Source organism: Triticum aestivum, chromosome 7B (assembly GCF_018294505.1).
Source record: "Triticum aestivum cultivar Chinese Spring chromosome 7B, IWGSC CS RefSeq v2.1, whole genome shotgun sequence".
Taxonomy (NCBI): Eukaryota; Viridiplantae; Streptophyta; class Magnoliopsida; order Poales; family Poaceae; genus Triticum; species Triticum aestivum.
The window spans coordinates 31,890,106-31,906,255 of record NC_057813.1 but is presented as its reverse complement, the minus strand read 5'-3'; the positions used below and the strand labels follow the sequence as shown (position 1 = coordinate 31,906,255).

Genomic DNA, 16,150 nt, shown 5'->3' with positions numbered 1-16,150 from the left:
AACGGTTGGGCTATCAGATGAACTCCGAATGCGACGAAACTTGGCAGGCGGCCTGTCTACACTATAATAAGACCGCACGACAAGTTGCAAGCCATTCCGAGAACATTTTTATGCCACTTATAAAATAATATGTCGAAGGTGCCGCGGGCGCGTGCAAGTGTGTCTGGCTCAGAACGGACAATGGAGAGAATTGGGGAAACCCGAACGGATGCAAGTTTTATGAAAATGATGCCGATGCAATGCGAATGATGACATGAGACGAGATGCATAACAAGAACAAAAAGCAAAACAAAAGACAAAACCCAACCACGAAGGAAAATAACATATCGCATCTCCAGAAAAGGCAAGAGTCGGAGTTACGAATATGGAAAGTTGTATCCGAGGCGTTACATTGAGAGAGACCATCTTCATCCTACGCCTCCTATGGATTGATAAACCTTAGGTCATCCACTTGAGGGAAATTTGCTACTGTCCTACAAACCTGTGCACTTGCAGGCCCAACAACGTCTACAAGAAGAAGGTTGTATAGTAGACATCATGTCCCGCATAGTATCATTACTGACAACGGTTCCAAATTTATGGCCGACAAGGTAAAAACTTTGTGTGCTAATTTGGGCATTAAGCTCGATTACGCCTCTGTATATCACCCTCAGACAAACGGTCAGGTCGAACGGACTAACGGCTTGATAATGAGCGGTATTAAACCCAGACTAGTATGATCGTTGCGTGAATCAGACAAGCACTGGGTTGAAGAACTCGATTCCGTACTCTGGGGGCTGCATACCACGCCCAATCGCACGACTGGATACACACCTTTTTTCCATGGTGTACGGTGCCGAGGCAGTATTGCCTTGCGACATTATTCATGACTCACCTCGAGTGCGCATGTATGAAGAGAGACAGAGGCCGAGCTTGATCGGCAGGACGATCTGGATGGCTTGGAGGAGGAGCGCGACATCGTGAAGGCTCGTTCCACATTTTACCAACAACAAGCTCGGTGATATCAAAGCAGGGAAGTACGGGCAAAGACTTATAATGTTGGTGAACTCGTCCTGCGCCTATCAGAGGACAAGCTCAAGCCCAAATGGGAGGGTCCCTTCATCATAGATGAAATTCTCACTGGAGGAGCCTATCGCCTTCGCAATGCTTCGGATAATCGTTTGGAGCCAAACCCATGAAAAGCTGCTCGGCTCTGAAGATTCTACGCCTAAATCCACACTTGTAACCTTTTTCGTCTTTTCTCCTCACCCCTCTTTTCTCTCTTTTTGGTTTTTGTACAACTTCTACTAGTGTTCGGATCAACCGCATCGGGGGATATACATCATTAAATGTACACACCCCATATCACCTGGGGGCTTCTTTTTACAGAAGCTTATTCTGATTATTATTTTGGAGTGTCAAGCTCACCGTATATATGTGTTGTCTACACATATGTATCACTTCTTCGCCATTATATGCACCTTTATGACTTAAGTTTTGGCCAACCTGGGTTGCCTGGCTCCTGTGCTTATGCCCTATGTTCCCGCTTGTTCGGCTAGGGCATAAAGGGAGCACCTCTCGATTGTTACAGCGGGGTTATCCGGACATGTACCTCAGAAGGGTGAAGCCGAAAGCTAGCGTTCTTAAGGGAATAATCGGTCGGCGGACAAGAGACGAAATACCCACGTTGCAATATACGACCCCAAATTCTAAAGTATACTGTGATTTCTCGCATCACAATTTATGTATGCGCAAAAACGCATGTTGGCCCAACGAAAGGAACCCTTAACGGAACTATTCTCTCTGGAAGATGTTTCTTACGATCAAATGTAATATAACCTAACTCCCCGAATACAACTTGTCTGTTCAAGCAACTATGACCGGACTGCCTAGTTTCCGAGCATGCCTTGGTGTTTACCATTGGTTTAAATATCCGGAAACACTGCAAACCTCAGGTTCTGGAGGTCGAAGCGGAAAGTCTGCCATGACAATCATTTTACAATTCGGTTGGATAAAAGTTTGTTGATAAAGTACATTACTACTTGGACTCAAAAACTTCTTCTTCCTCTAGACCCTCTAGTAGGTTTTCTAGTTTATAATCCTGTTGAGAAAACTTAGCTATTGTTTTCACTTGGTCGTACATTAATCTAACAGGAATTTCTTGTCCATTTGGTCCCCGAGGTCCAACCCGGGCCATATGATTCAGATCAAGTTTGATATACCGTGTTTTCACCATGGCCTAGGCTTCTCGAGCACCTTCCCGACAAGCTGATATCTTCCATAGCTCCAAACGGCGATGAGCTCCCTTGAATAAATTTGTAAGCTCATCCATACTTCCTGGAGGGGAATCGGATGGCCATAAAGCCTTAGCCATGTTCCTCATTGCTTTTCGAGCTCGCTCGTGCACTTTGGACAGCTCTTGTAGCAACACTACTGGAATCAGCTTCTTTGCCGTCCGTCATGGTGGACGGCAAAGGCACAAATCCCAGACGGCAAAGTCCTTTGCCGTCAGCCAGCGGACGGCAAACAGTCCGGCTGAACACGTGCCAGCAAAGGCCTTCTTTGCCGCCCGCTTCGCAGAAACGGACGGCAAAGGATTGTGCCGTCCGCCATCCTAGGCCAGCAGACGGCAACGACGACGGACGGCAGCGGTGTGGGGTGAGAGCCGTTAGGGGGTCAAAAACAGGTGCAATCGTCAGATGGGTCGGCCAAATTGACTGTAGTTGATGTTTTGGTAAAATTTTATTTGATTGAAGTATGAGTAGTGAAAGACAAGGAAAGCTTGGATTTGGTAGAGATTTCTTAAGATATGATTTGAATGAGTTAATGCATGATATTGAATTCAGAAAGTGCCTACTTGATTGATTTAATGCACACGTCAAATGGGCTAGCCCAAAAGGTCGCATGTAAGACGCTCGTTGGCGTAATATAGGGTTTGCAAGGGGTTGGTGGGAGCGAGGCGAGACTACCAACTCCTTCATTAGGAATAGAGATGACAACTCTCTCTTCGCATATAATTAACCATGCTAAAACTAGTGATTTCGCAGTTTACCCAAGCAACTTTTTTTCAGAAACCCAAACAACTTTTTTTTTGAGACAAACAAACCCAAACAACTATAACAGGCGCTTAAGCTGCTGAATAGGGTTTGAGGAGCGCAAGGCCGAGCAAATGGCCCGCAGGCCCACCTTGTGCCCAGAGGCTCGCATGGCGATAGCGCCCGATCGTAACCGCCTAACCAACAGCCTTCGCCATGGCCTCTCCACCGCGCAGCGCCCACCTCCTCCGCTCTCCAGCGGCCACCGATGGACCATTTCCACGACGGGCAGCACGTCCGGCTGCGGAGCCGCGTGCATGACACGTACTACCTCCACGCCGACGACGACGGGGAGAGCGTCTCCATCAGCCGCCGCCGGTACTCGCTGAACGCGGCGTGGACGGTGCACATCTACCACAGCGACGGCTCGCACCTGCTCCTCCACGGCGCCGCTTACGGCCGCTACCTCGCCGCCGCGGCCAAGCCGGCACCGTTCGGACACCACGGCTTCCGCGCCGAGCAGCGCGACTACGACGAGCCGGTTCTGGCGGCCATCATGTGGCAGGCCGTCGAGGCGGGCTCCGGGGACGGCGTCCTGCTCCGCAACATCGGCGGCCGCTACCTCCGCGCCAGCGGCAAGTTACGCAGGTACCTCCGGTGGAACGCCCGCGTCGGCGTCGAGTACACCGACAACGTCAGCGCCATGATGCACTGGATCGTCGAGCCGATCCGCCCCAGAGCGCGCCCGCCTCTCATTCCGGGCCCGATTCGGGTGAGTTCGCCATGTCCCGCTTCCTGATCGCATTTGTGTTTTCGATCAGAAAATTCAGATTATCACCCTGCTTCTTTGATCTCCTGAATATGCATAACTAGGGTTCTTGGCGACTCAAGTGCAGACCCGCGTCCCCGGAGACCTCTCTGTCATCATGTTGGGGCGCAAGCCGGGCGGGTGGCGCTGGATTCGGTTCGTGCGAGCGAGCGACGAGGGGCTCTACAACGAGGACGGCTGGTCCGCGCTCCGTATCAGGGGGAGGTCCGTGTACCACCTGAGGAACGCGCTGGCCAGCCGCGTCGGCGACATCGACATCCACGGCCAGCGCCGCGACATGGTCATGTGCGTCCGAGCGGGCCTCTACGGGAGGCTGACCCCACTCGTCGTCAACCTGCCCCACGGCCGCTACGGCGAGACCCTCGATATCGTCGTGATGCTGTCCGGGACCCCTGGTGAGAGCATCTCTCCATGTCACAACTCAGAACTTCCCATTTATCTCCTAATGGTGGCAAGAAGTGAACAGGTAGTATTGACTGCATTTGTTATGCACAATGTACAAATTTTGGTGTAGATACTTTTCCATGCACGGCCATGGTACATAGTTTTAAATAGCGCGCTAAGCATCTTAGCGGCGGACCTCTTTCAAATGCTATAGCGTGCTATAGCGGAGCTATAGCGTGCTATTTAAAATGTTTATTCATTTATTTGAACCAAAGTCTCTTAGCGCAAGACCTTTTGTAAACACTATAGCGTGCTATAGCGGAGCTATAGCGGGCTATTTAAAACAGTGGTATTATTGCTTTTGTTTAAGTGGGGTGCTGATCTGCTTGTGTTTGAAAAAACAGTTTACCGAAACTGTTACAGTAGAACAGTTTACTGAAATTGTGCTGGAAAACAAGTTAACTGAAACTGTTAGGGGTTGGGATTTGTCTGCAACTGTTTCTCATTTCATCTTTGTGGAGAAGATAGTAAGTTTCTAACCTGTGAACAAACCTCAGGTTGTATCCTGCAACAGATAATGCATAAAGCTTAGTTCCTTGCACATTATAATTATATTGTTTCAGGTTTTGTCTTCTTGATCTTGTCAATACGTTGATTATTTGTCTGCCGCCTAACTGCCTAATTATTTCTGCTAATTCAGCCTATGATGCGCTGCGACACCCGGATGTCGCCGCGAAGTAGAGAAAGATCAGAGTGGGAGTCCTGACAGTTCACCTCGAAGTTTCCCTGCCTCAGACACAATGCCGGCAGAACTGGACGCCTACTTTTGCATATTGATATTTGATAGATATAGTAGGTCGAGAAAACTAATCAGCTCCTGTGTTTCTTTTGCTAGCTAAACTTGCTCTGCTCTCAGGACAGGGGGAACCTGTCTATTTTGGGATCGCGGTTCTATGATTCAGACGTGCTGAAAGCCTTGTGTCCAATGGGTGAATAATTTCGTAGCGATTCTGGTTGTAGTAGTCGTTGCACTGTCGCTCTTCTGACATTCATCTCTGTGATGCGGTTGCTATTACTTCCGGGATGAAGCATTCCACTATGGGTTCTGGAAATGAATCGACGATCACCATTCATTTTGGAGGATGTACTTCGCACAAATGGAAAATGCAGTGGTTATTGCAGTGTGATGATGATCATGTATTTTTTTACATTATGCATTTCATATAAATAGAAAATGCAGTTGGTTCTTCCAGTGGGCCGTGGTCATGTAAACTAGTACAAATGAAAAATGTAGCAGATTCTTGCTGTGAGCTGGTGATTGTGTTTTCAGTTTGTGCTGTTTTGAGCGTTGGCCACGGAGTTTGTAACGTACTCCCTCCGTTTCTTTTTACTCCGCATATAAGATTTGGTCAAAATCAAACTACACAAAGTTTTACCAAATTTACATAAAAAATTTGAACATCTACAGTACTAAAACTATATAGTATGAAAATATGTTTCATGGTGCATCTGAATATATTTATTTCATATTGTGAATGTTTATATTTTTTAATATAAAGATAGTCAAACTCTATAATGCTTGACTTTGACCAAACCTTATATGCGGACTAAAAAGAAACGGAGGGAGTATGAACAAAGTTCAGGTTTTATCCAACAGCACTACATCTACATGTAAACTAGTTTTTTTTTGCACATTGTGTTTTTTTTTTGACTCGAACAGCAGTGCTCTGCCTTTTCATTTAAGATTAGGAATGTACTGATGTACATAAGGCCTTGTACAATGGGAGATGCTTAGGGAGGTGTTTAGAAAAATAAATCGGATTTTTTTGAAGCATCGGTGCCTATTTCTATAGGAGAGACGCTTAGTTAAGCGTCTATCCTGTACAAATAAGCACCGGTGCTTAAGAGCATGTACAATAGTTCTATCTTAGCAATGCCACATAGGATAAAGGATGAGGTGGAGGAGAGAGAAATCATAAGAGAAGGTTTGTCTTCTCTTAATTAAGAGAAGGCAAGAGATGATCTCTTAGCACAATATGTCTCACCATATTTTTAGGAATAACTAGTTATTGAAGATAAGGCTAAGAGATGACCCATTGTAGACATGTTTTTTTGTCATCTCTAAATTACATGTAAGATTTAAGATAAGACCGCTTTATCAACCATTGTACATGCCCTAAGAAAGTCCTGGTTTATTTCTCTAAGCACCTCTCCTAAGCACCTCCCATTGTACAAGGCCTAAGAGTGAGCAGTTGTCCAGAGAACGCTGCCTGTACAAAAAAAAGGGGGAATTACAGCGTTACTCTCAGGAAATCTAAGTCAGCTTTTATCAGAGAAACCATGCCGTCCGCTGAGGTAGACTTGGCGTTGAAGACCCTCCTGTTCCTCTCATTCCAAATGTGACAAGCAAAATATTACGTTGTTTTCAGGTTTTGCATAGAAGATGCTTTCTTTTTCTTTCGTTGTTTTGTTTTAGCAATATGAGATTGTTGATCTGCAGGAACGGTTGCAGTACCTGTGACATGGTGCTTAACTGCTTCAGTGTTACCATCTGCGCCGCGCTTACGATTCATCTGGTATCAAGTATCAACACGGATTTGGTGGTTCTTGATGCTGAGTTGAGCACTTTGAGTTTAGCTGTTTTTAACTTCAAGTTCCAGTTCAACAAAAAACATCCCCCTCTCTAATCTTCTTCTTTTAGTTATGTCTTATGTGCAATAGCAGCTTCGTCTGCTTTCCAGGATTTGCGTGTGTTAATTGGATGGACATAATAAAGGATGCACAGGGGTCAGATGTGTATATTCTTCTAGCAATAGAAGTCATTCTATTCTTTTTTTCGCTCAATCAAAATAATTTAGTTCATTGTAGGAAGTTCATCTGTCATGCTCTCCACAGAGCATAGACTAAAATTCTCTTCAGTATGCGTTCTCCAGTTAGTAAGCTTTCTTGTGCTGCAATTTTTTAGTCAAATTCAGTCTCTCATTCAACAGTTCACTTACCTTCTAATGCATTTACTACTGTTGAAGTTAAATATATCATGTCATAATAGTGTGCTCCCGCGCGCCTCACTGCTTCCTCTCGCCGGCCGGATCCAGTGCGTCGAGGCCATCTGCGCCCGCCGCCGCCGAGCTGCACCGCCGTGTCTACGGGGTCCGGCCGCGCGTGTGCAGACAAGGTGCTCGGCATAATGTCTACTCCCTCTGTTTCAAAATAAGTGTCTCAAGTTTAGTACAACTTTATACTAGCTCTACCTCTAGTACAAAGTTGAGACAGTTATTTTGACGGAGGGAGTACAAGGAAGAGATAAGTGTGTGCATGCTGACGGGTAAGCCCTAATGAGTGAAGACTATTCAACGCACTCATGTGGCGATTTTTTTGCCAAGTCAGCTCCTTACTATCGGCCCCACCTGTCAGGAAAGTGCTCAAACGGGCCAAATCCTTCAATTAGTATTTTCTACAAAAGAATTATAGAAAATGCGGTGACTTTTGAAGAAAATTAGCGACTACGTGATTTTGTGCAAACCTAACCTCAAATGTGATAGTTTTGTGCAATTAACTCGCAGATGTTGCATACGTTCTATGTATGTTTGTATAATCATACTTATGCCTATCCCAATTATATGGGCTAATCTTATGTTTTTATAATCATGATACAACCTTTGCATCTGCTTTGCCTGTTGTAATTTGGTTAGCACGAAATAATGTGTTAAGGTGTTAGTGATGGTCATTAACGCAACGTTACTAGCCATTGTCCACGTCTCTTTTCTTTGAACAGAAATTCTAATTTCTATTTAACTAGTTGTTAGTGCATATGATCATGGTACAACTGAAGGAAAAGATTTTCAACCTTCTTGTGGGCACCATACATCAAAAGTGCCTTTCTTTTCATCAAGCTTCTTCACTGCAAAAAAGTTAGCACTCTTTCCTTGCTAATAAACATCCTACAGGTTCTTAAAGATCAACCTCTTTGCTTATGAATCAGTCACTTCTCCTTTCTTCAGGACTTCCACCGGCTTCGACATCATCATTTGATGGTTTATTTAGGTGTGGTGCTGATGATGTGGCTTTGATATTATTTGTTTGCTATTGTTAGCCTATACAGAGGATATTTTTTAGATTCATTTAACCTATCTTGCGATGTACAAAATATAATGGATACATTTGCTAGGCTAGCAATAGCACTTATCCTCGTGTGTTTTAACTTGAGTCTCTTTTGGTTTCAGCATGAAAAGCTGGTGAATGAGAAATTGCACAGCCAACACACTATTAAGGTTGCATGAAAATCTCGAGGCTCGTGAGTTGCTTGACATCGACTCGTCTTTTGGCTAAAAAAATGAGTTGAGTATGAGCACTTTATGTAGCTCGGTCGAGAAATGAGCGGATCTTGAGCCAACACTTGCTCGCTCATTTTTAATTCCAATAATATGATTATATTAAATAATCATATATATCTATTATGTGAAAATAGAAAATAATTCATGAGAACCACCACTCGTGAATATCATAGAGGAAATAGCATAGGAAAGTAAGTGCACAAGTCCATGAAATCCACGAAGTAAACGCAAAAGATGACAGAATCTTCAGGCAGCGGTATTACCACTCCTATGTCCGATAGTACCGTTGTGCCAGAGAGTGGTAGTACCAGTCCTGAGACTGGCAATACCGCTTGCCTATACAGCGGGCACTTCCGATCTAGGGCGAGCACTATAACTACGTGAATCAAAAGTCACATATACAACATTGGGGCTTCTAATCCAATGAATACTACGTCTAAGAATGACCTCCTCCGCATAGTTTGGCCAAAAAAATTGAATCCCACTTGCATTGCCCTAGAAATCTTAGGGTTCTAAGATAGAAACCCAGAGAGAATGGAATGGGGCAATACCGAAAACCAGGGAGGAGATCGAGGATGGGAGTGATCCCAGGGAGCCGATCCGGTGAAGGAGCGATGGATCCGGGGCGAGGGAGGTCTCCCCGGTGCAGTTCATGCAGCGGACGGACGAGAATTTTATGTTGGGGGCATGGGGAAGTGAGGGGGAAAAGATATCCCTCTGCCTCGCCCCATATATATAAACCAGATCTTGCAGACCGGTACTACCACCTATGTAAGCGGTAGTACCACTCTTGGTATAAACTAGAGCTTCAGTTGATACTATTGACCCACGGAGGTACAGTAGTACTGCTTATTCCTCACGGTAGTACCACCCTTGGTACTCCCGGACATCCCAGCGGTAGTACCTCTTGCCACCAACAAAAAAAATCTAGATGAATTTTCTGAATAAGGAACCTGTGCAATAAGAATAGTAAGATGGCTAAGATGAGTACGGCTTGAGATGGAGACATTGTTACCAAAAAGATACGGTAATATGCACTAAAAATTGCAAGATGCAAAGGTGAAAACCAAATTTTAAGTGTTTTTACAGTTATAGCATATAGATGATTAAAGTCTAATATTTCAATTGAGGACCAAATAAAACCAACTCCCCAAAAGGGAAGGTCGGTGGCCGAAGCCATCATGTTTGAGTGTTTGGTCTAGTGCAATAAAGATATATCTTGAGCCCAATAACTAATATTCTTCATTGAAGCACATTTTGACACAAAGTGACTATAGTGGATGATTTTTATATTTGCGCATAATAAGAAGAATGTGAGTTCATGGATTGAACAACACCCCTATGTCCATGCCTACACCTAAACAATATAAATATTGAGACATGGGAGGGTGTGCACAATCTTATACCACATTACCGGAATAAATGATATTTAGCTCATGTCTTAACTCTCTTAATCTTGCTTCATCTAGAGGCTTTGTGAAAATATCCGCTAGTTGCTTCCTGAAGCCTACATAAGATAGCTCAGTATCCCCACGGTTCACATATCCCGAATAGAAGTGGTGAAGAATCTCAATATGCTTTGTCTTGGTATGTTGCAAGGGATTCTAGGTGATCTTGAATGCACTTTTGTTGGCACATAAAAGAGGCACTTGGTCACAAATGACAGTGAAATCCTTTAAAGTTTGCCTCATCCATAGCAATTGGGCACAACAACTTGCGGCGGCGATGTACTCCGCTTCAGTGATGGAGATAGACACACATTTTTGCTTCTTGTAACACCAACTCACCAAGGACCTACGAAGAAATTGGCAACCGACGGAAGTTGAATTCCTCTCCACTTCGTCTCTGCCCGATCTGAATCCGACTAGCCAATAAGATCAAAACTTGCTCCTTTAGGGCACCATAAACCAAAATTTAGGGTATGAGCCAAATATTGAAAGACTCTCCTGACCGCCACTAAGTGGCTTTCTTTTGGTGCAGATTGAAATCTTGCACACATGCCCACAGTAAATAGAATATCTGGTCTAGTTGCACAAAGGTAAATCAAAGATCCAATCATAGAACGACACACCTTTTGATCCACCGCTTTACCATTGAGATCAAGGTCAAGTTGGCTTGTGGTTGGCATATGTGTCTTTGCCCCTTTCAAGTCCTCCATCTTAAACCTCCTGAGCATGTCTTGGGTATATTTGACTTGGTTGATGAAGATTCCTCCTCTTAATTGCTTCATTTAAAATCCAAGGAAGAAGTCCAACTCTCTTATCATAGACATCTCAAATTTCTCAACCATTAGCTTAGCAAACTCACCATTAAAAGCTTTGTTAACCGAACCAAAGATAATATCATCAACATATTATTGGCATCTGAACAAATCCCCTTTAACCCTCTTAGTAAAAAGAGTGACTGATTTGCAAAAATTCAAACTCACGATCTTCTAACAACTCGATAAGGTGCTCATACCAATCTCGTGGTGATTGCTTGAGGCCATAGAGCGCCTTATCAAGTTAATAGACATGATTGGGGAACTTGGGATCCTTGAACCCCAGAGGTTGTTTGACATATACCAATTCATTTAGGGAACCATTAAGAAATGCACTCTTCACATCCATTTGTTGCAACTCAAAGTTATGGTGCAATACATATGCAAGAAACATGTGAATAGGTTCATCGCGAGCAATGGGAGCGAAAGTTTCACCGTAATCGACACCTTTGACTTGGGTGAAACCTTGAGCCACCAATCCTGCCTTGTTGCGAACCGCTTGACCATGAGTGTCTTGCTTGTTCTTGAATATCCAATTGGTCAATATAAAATTATGATTCTCCTTTGGCCTTCCAAGTAATGACCATACCGAACCCAGAAACCATAAAAACCGTAAAATTGGTTTCATTCAGTTTATTTGTGGTATAGTTTTTCGGTTCGGTTTTAAAATGCACATAATGAGATAGCCTCACCGGTCGGCCACCAGTCCGGTCTTTAAAGATATATCATCAGGTTGCTTTATCGGGGGTATTAATAGGGTGCTTGATTGCTTAAGTGCTCAAATCTCGTGTCGTGAATGCCTAAATATTCATTTTTGGTTCCTGAGAGTGCAACTAATCCCCGGGTTGTTTTGGTAATTAATAACAGCATATAGGTAATTGATCTAATGCTCATTGATAATAGATTTCAGATGATTGGCATGGCAAGGACTAGTGATTGTGGACCCCTCAAAATGTGAAGGACAAGGATTGGCAAAGCTCCAAGACTCTATATTTTTGGTTAAGTGATCCAAGTTCACATTGAGTCCATAGGAAAGCCAATACTATTGAAAGGGGGTGAGGTTTTGATCATGACTCAATTGCTCAAGTGCTTAGTGATATTTCTCCAAAATCCTCAACCACTTCTCCACATCACATATCCAAAACCCTAAAAGTCCATCTTGGTCCCACCGAAATCTTCCAATCCGGACCCACCGAGATGACCCCATACATTTCCACATGCCAAACCCTAACATTTCGGTACAACCGATATGGATCTCGGTCCCACCGAGATGGCCTGACCAAGTTTCTGTAGTGAACTTGTTTCATTTCGAATTACTGAGTTGAAACGATCGGAACTACCGAAATGAAGTCTTGACCTAGCCATTGCACTTCGATCACACCGAGTCGTTCATTTCGGTCTCACTGAAAAACCTAACGGTCAAGTATTTTGCACTAGTCGGTCTCACTGAGATTTTCATATCAGTGTCACCGAGCTGGGTCAAATACTTGTAATGGTTGGATTTTGGTGCTTCCTATATATACCCCTCCACTACCACCTACTCTCAAGAGAGAGCCATCAGAACGAACCACTACTTTCATTACTCATTTTATGAGAGAGAACCACCTACTCATTTGTTGAGAACAAGAGATTCTAATCCAACCATTTGAACCTTGATTTCTACCCTTTCCCAAGTTTCTTTCCATTCAATCCCCTCTTCTACCAAAGCCAAATCTATGAGAGAGTGATTGAGTGTTGGGGAGACTATCATTCGAAGCACAAGAGTAAGGAGTTCATCATCAACAACACCATCTATTACCGTTTGGAGAGTGGTGTCTCCTAGATTCGCTAGGTGTCACTTGGGAGCCTCTAAGAGATTGTGGAGTTGAACCAACGAGTTTGTAAGGGCAAGGATATCGTCTACTTCGTGAAGATCTACCTGAGTGAGGCTAGTCCTTCGTGGGCGTAAGCCATGATGGAATAGACAAGGTTGTTTCTTCATGGACCCTTCGTGAGTGGAGCCCTCCATAGAGTCACACAACCATTACCCTCTGTGGGTTGAAGTCTCTGTGAACGTGGATGTATGATAGCACCACCTATCAGAACCACAACAAAAATCATCATGGCTTCATTGCGTTTGATCTCTCTGATCCCTCCTTTACGTTCATATACAAAGTCTTTATTTTCCGTTGTTCAACTCTTAGACTTGCATGTGTAGGGTGTACTTGACTTGGTACAATTGCTAAAAATTGCCTACCACTAAAATTGGGAAAATGATAAGTTTTTATTTGGTCAAGTAGCCTAATCGCCCCGCCCTCTCTAGGCATATTTCCGATCCTGCAGTTCCATAACAGATGACCAAGATAACTCGTGAACGTCCAGCTGGGTGCGAAAAATTCGTTCTCAAAAGAAGAACCCCGAGCAGAAATTCCGTGAGCATAGATAGGCATTACGGTGTCACCGTTCTTTCACCTTTAAAACCCACTTGCAAACCACACAAACCAAAAAACCCTTGCCCCTCCATTTTTAGTAAACTTTGGCTTAAATGTGATTCATATTTGGCAAAATCGTCTTCGATGGGTTATCCAATAGACATTTTTGTAGTAGTGTTAGTCGAAGTTCGATTAATAAGGGTCTTCCACCAAAATAATTGCTTATGTTTCTTCTATAATATTCAATTCCTGGTGTGGAAATGTTAGCCTCATAACCTAATGTCCACTCGAAGTATTTTATTGTGATCTATGTATTGGATCCATATCTTATGGTGGCCTCGTCATTCCTTGGCTACTAGACATCTCTCGCGTGGCTTCCATGGTAAACGTGATGGAAAAAAAGAAGCAACGGTTGAATCGGTGAAAACCGGAACTCATAGTCTCACCGGTCGACCGCCGGTCCGGTTTTTAAAACTATTTTATTGGGTTGCCGGATCGGGGCTACTAATAGGGTGGCTTGATTGCTCAGGTGCTCGAATCTTAAGTCGTAAATGCCTAAATATTATATTTTTTGTCGGATGCATAACTGATGATCAAGATAACTTAACAGGGTGGCTTGGTTGCTTAAGTGCTCAAATCTTCGGTCGTAAATGCCTAAATATTATATTTGTTGTTGGATGGGTAACAGATGATCAAGATAGCGGTGGCTTGATTGCTTAAGTGCTCAAATCTTCGGCCGTAAATGCCTAAATATAATATATATATGTTGTCGGATGCGTAACAAGATGATCAAGATAACTATTTGGCTTGATTTCTGAAGTTCTCGAATCTTAATCGTAAATGCGTAAATATTATATTTGTTGTCGGATGCGTAGGATGATCAAAGATAACTATTTAGCTCGATCGCTTAAGTGCTCAAATCTTAAGTCGTAAATGCCTAATATTATATTTGTTGTCAGATACGTAACAGACGATGAAGGTAACTATGACTTTGCTTAAATGCTGAAATTTTAAGTCATAAATACCTAAATATTATATTTGTTGTCGGATGCGTAACAGATGATCAAGATAAGTCGTGAACGTCCAGCTGGACATGGAAAATCCATGCTTAAAAAGGGAACCCCAAACAGAAATACGGTGAGCATAGTAGCCACTACGGTGTCACCGTTCTTTCGCCTTTAAAAACCACTTGCAAACCACACAACCCGAAAACCCCTGCCCCTCCATTTTTAGCAAACTTTGGCTTAAATCTACCCTCCTGCGCCCCCTTCCTCCCCACTCCCTGCCACCTTCCCCAAACAAACAACCGTATCTTTCTACCTCCGTCCTTCCCTGGCGCCGCCTATGGCGACATCACTGGAGGAGGAGCAGGCTGCGGCGGCGGCGGCGGCAGACAATCTTGATGAGGAGGTGGAGCAGAGGGAACAGGGCGAGGAGGAGGCCACGCCGGTGGTGCTGAAGAAGGGGCCGTGGACGACGGCGGAAGACGCCTTGCTGGTGAACCACGTGCGGCAGCACGGCGAGGGCAACTGGAACGCCGTGCAGCGCATCACCGGGCTCCTGCGCTGCGGCAAGAGCTGCCGGCTGCGCTGGACCAACCACCTCCGCCCCAACCTCAAGAAGGGCGCCTTCTCGCCGGACGAGGAGCTCCTCGTCGCGCAGCTCCACGCCCAGCTCGGCAACAAGTGGGCCCGCATGGCCACCCATGTAAGCATCAGCATTTCTCAATCCTACTCTTTTCAGTCTCCAACTCTCCATTAATGGCAGATTTGTCGAATTTGACTCTTGATGCTTGTGCTCGTACGTCCATAGCTCCCGGGAAGGACGGACAACGAGATCAAGAACTACTGGAACACGAGGGCGAAGCGGAGGCAGCGCGCCGGTCTGCCCATGTACCCGCCGGAGGTGCAGCTCCAGCTCGCGATCACCAAGCGCTGCCGGTACACCGACTTCTCGCCCCCGCAGCAATCAGCGGGAACCAATGTCCTGGACGCCACCGATGCGGGGTATACCAGCGCCCGCCCGCCGCCGCTCGACCTTGCCGGGCAGCTCGCCATGGCCAACCAGCCGGTGCAGTTCCTCTCCCAGACGCCCTTCTCCGCGCCGTCTTCCCCGTGGGTGAAGCCGTCGTTCGCGCGCAACGCGCGCTACTTCCAGTTTCCGCATTCATCGCCCGTGTCGCCGACGACGCCGGAGCTGTCGTTGGGCCACCGCCTGCCCGGCGGCGACCGGACCCGGTTCACTCCTCTCTCTCCGTCTCCGGGAGCCAAGGTGGAGCTCCCTTCGAACCAATTGCGCCCGGCGTCACCAGCCACCGCTACAGCCGACAACGGCGGCGGCTTGGGCGAGGATCAGCAGAACCTCGAGGCGATGCTGCAGGAGCTGCATGATGCCATCAAGATCGAGCCGCCGAAGCACCTGAGCGGCCACGCCGAGCAGAACGGCGCCAGTGGTGAGTGGTGCTGTCGCGCGTGAAGCATTTCTCACATTTTCCATTCCTCGGAAGCATCCGAACCTTTTTTAATTTGTTGCTTTGTTGGAGAAGAGAACAAAAAACAAGGTCATGATTATGATGTGAAGCATAGATTAGCAGACGAAAACCTTTTTGTCCGGGCTTCCAAATTCTCTATTTGTTTATCCTAAAAAAACACTATATTTGTTTTCTTGCCAAATTCTACCTACTTCTTGAAAAGCAAAACAAGACTAGCTAGATTATTCTAGAACTTTACAGTTCAGTTTGTGTTCATTAGGAAAATTATTTATGTTAAGGTAAATAAAGGATTTTCACCCTATGCACCATGTGTATTACTATTAGGAGTTGGGAAAAATCTGAAATAACCTTTTTGTTTTGATTGATAGTTTTAAGGTTAGTACACAAGTGCAGGCTGCAGATACTACTTTTGATAGTACATAGGATA

The 16,150-nt window shown here is 45.0% G+C and overlaps 2 protein-coding genes across 2 annotated transcripts in view; both read left to right on the top strand.

Annotated features, from left to right (window-relative positions):
* Positions 1-3,154: 3,154 nt before the first annotated feature.
* LOC123161865 (uncharacterized) lies at positions 3,155-5,489 on the top strand. Its single transcript, XM_044579684.1, has 3 exons — positions 3,155-3,786; positions 3,911-4,238; positions 4,928-5,489. The coding sequence occupies exons 1-3, from the start codon at positions 3,283-3,285 to the stop codon at positions 4,966-4,968; spliced, it is 873 nt and encodes a 290-aa protein (XP_044435619.1). The 5' UTR covers positions 3,155-3,282; the 3' UTR covers positions 4,969-5,489.
* Positions 5,490-14,429: 8,940 nt separating this feature from the next.
* Positions 14,430-16,150, top strand: part of LOC123158900 (uncharacterized) — a 2,984-nt gene continuing 1,263 nt past the window's right edge. The window contains exons 1-2 of the mRNA XM_044576711.1: positions 14,430-14,939; positions 15,045-15,684. Coding sequence (XP_044432646.1) covers positions 14,577-14,939; positions 15,045-15,684 — 1,003 coding nt within the window. The 5' untranslated portion in view covers positions 14,430-14,576. The remainder of the gene's footprint in view (positions 14,940-15,044; positions 15,685-16,150) is intronic.

Bases quoted from the DNA above. Each gene is read 5' to 3' on its own strand.
- LOC123161865 (XM_044579684.1), top strand. From the start codon at position 3,283: ATGGACCATTTCCACGACGGGCAGCACGTCCGGCTGCGGAGCCGCGTG. The intron at 3,787-3,910 runs GTGAGTTCGCCA...ACTCAAGTGCAG, and splicing joins TCATTCCGGGCCCGATTCGG to ACCCGCGTCCCCGGAGACCT. The intron at 4,239-4,927 runs GTGAGAGCATCT...CTGCTAATTCAG, and splicing joins GATGCTGTCCGGGACCCCTG to CCTATGATGCGCTGCGACAC.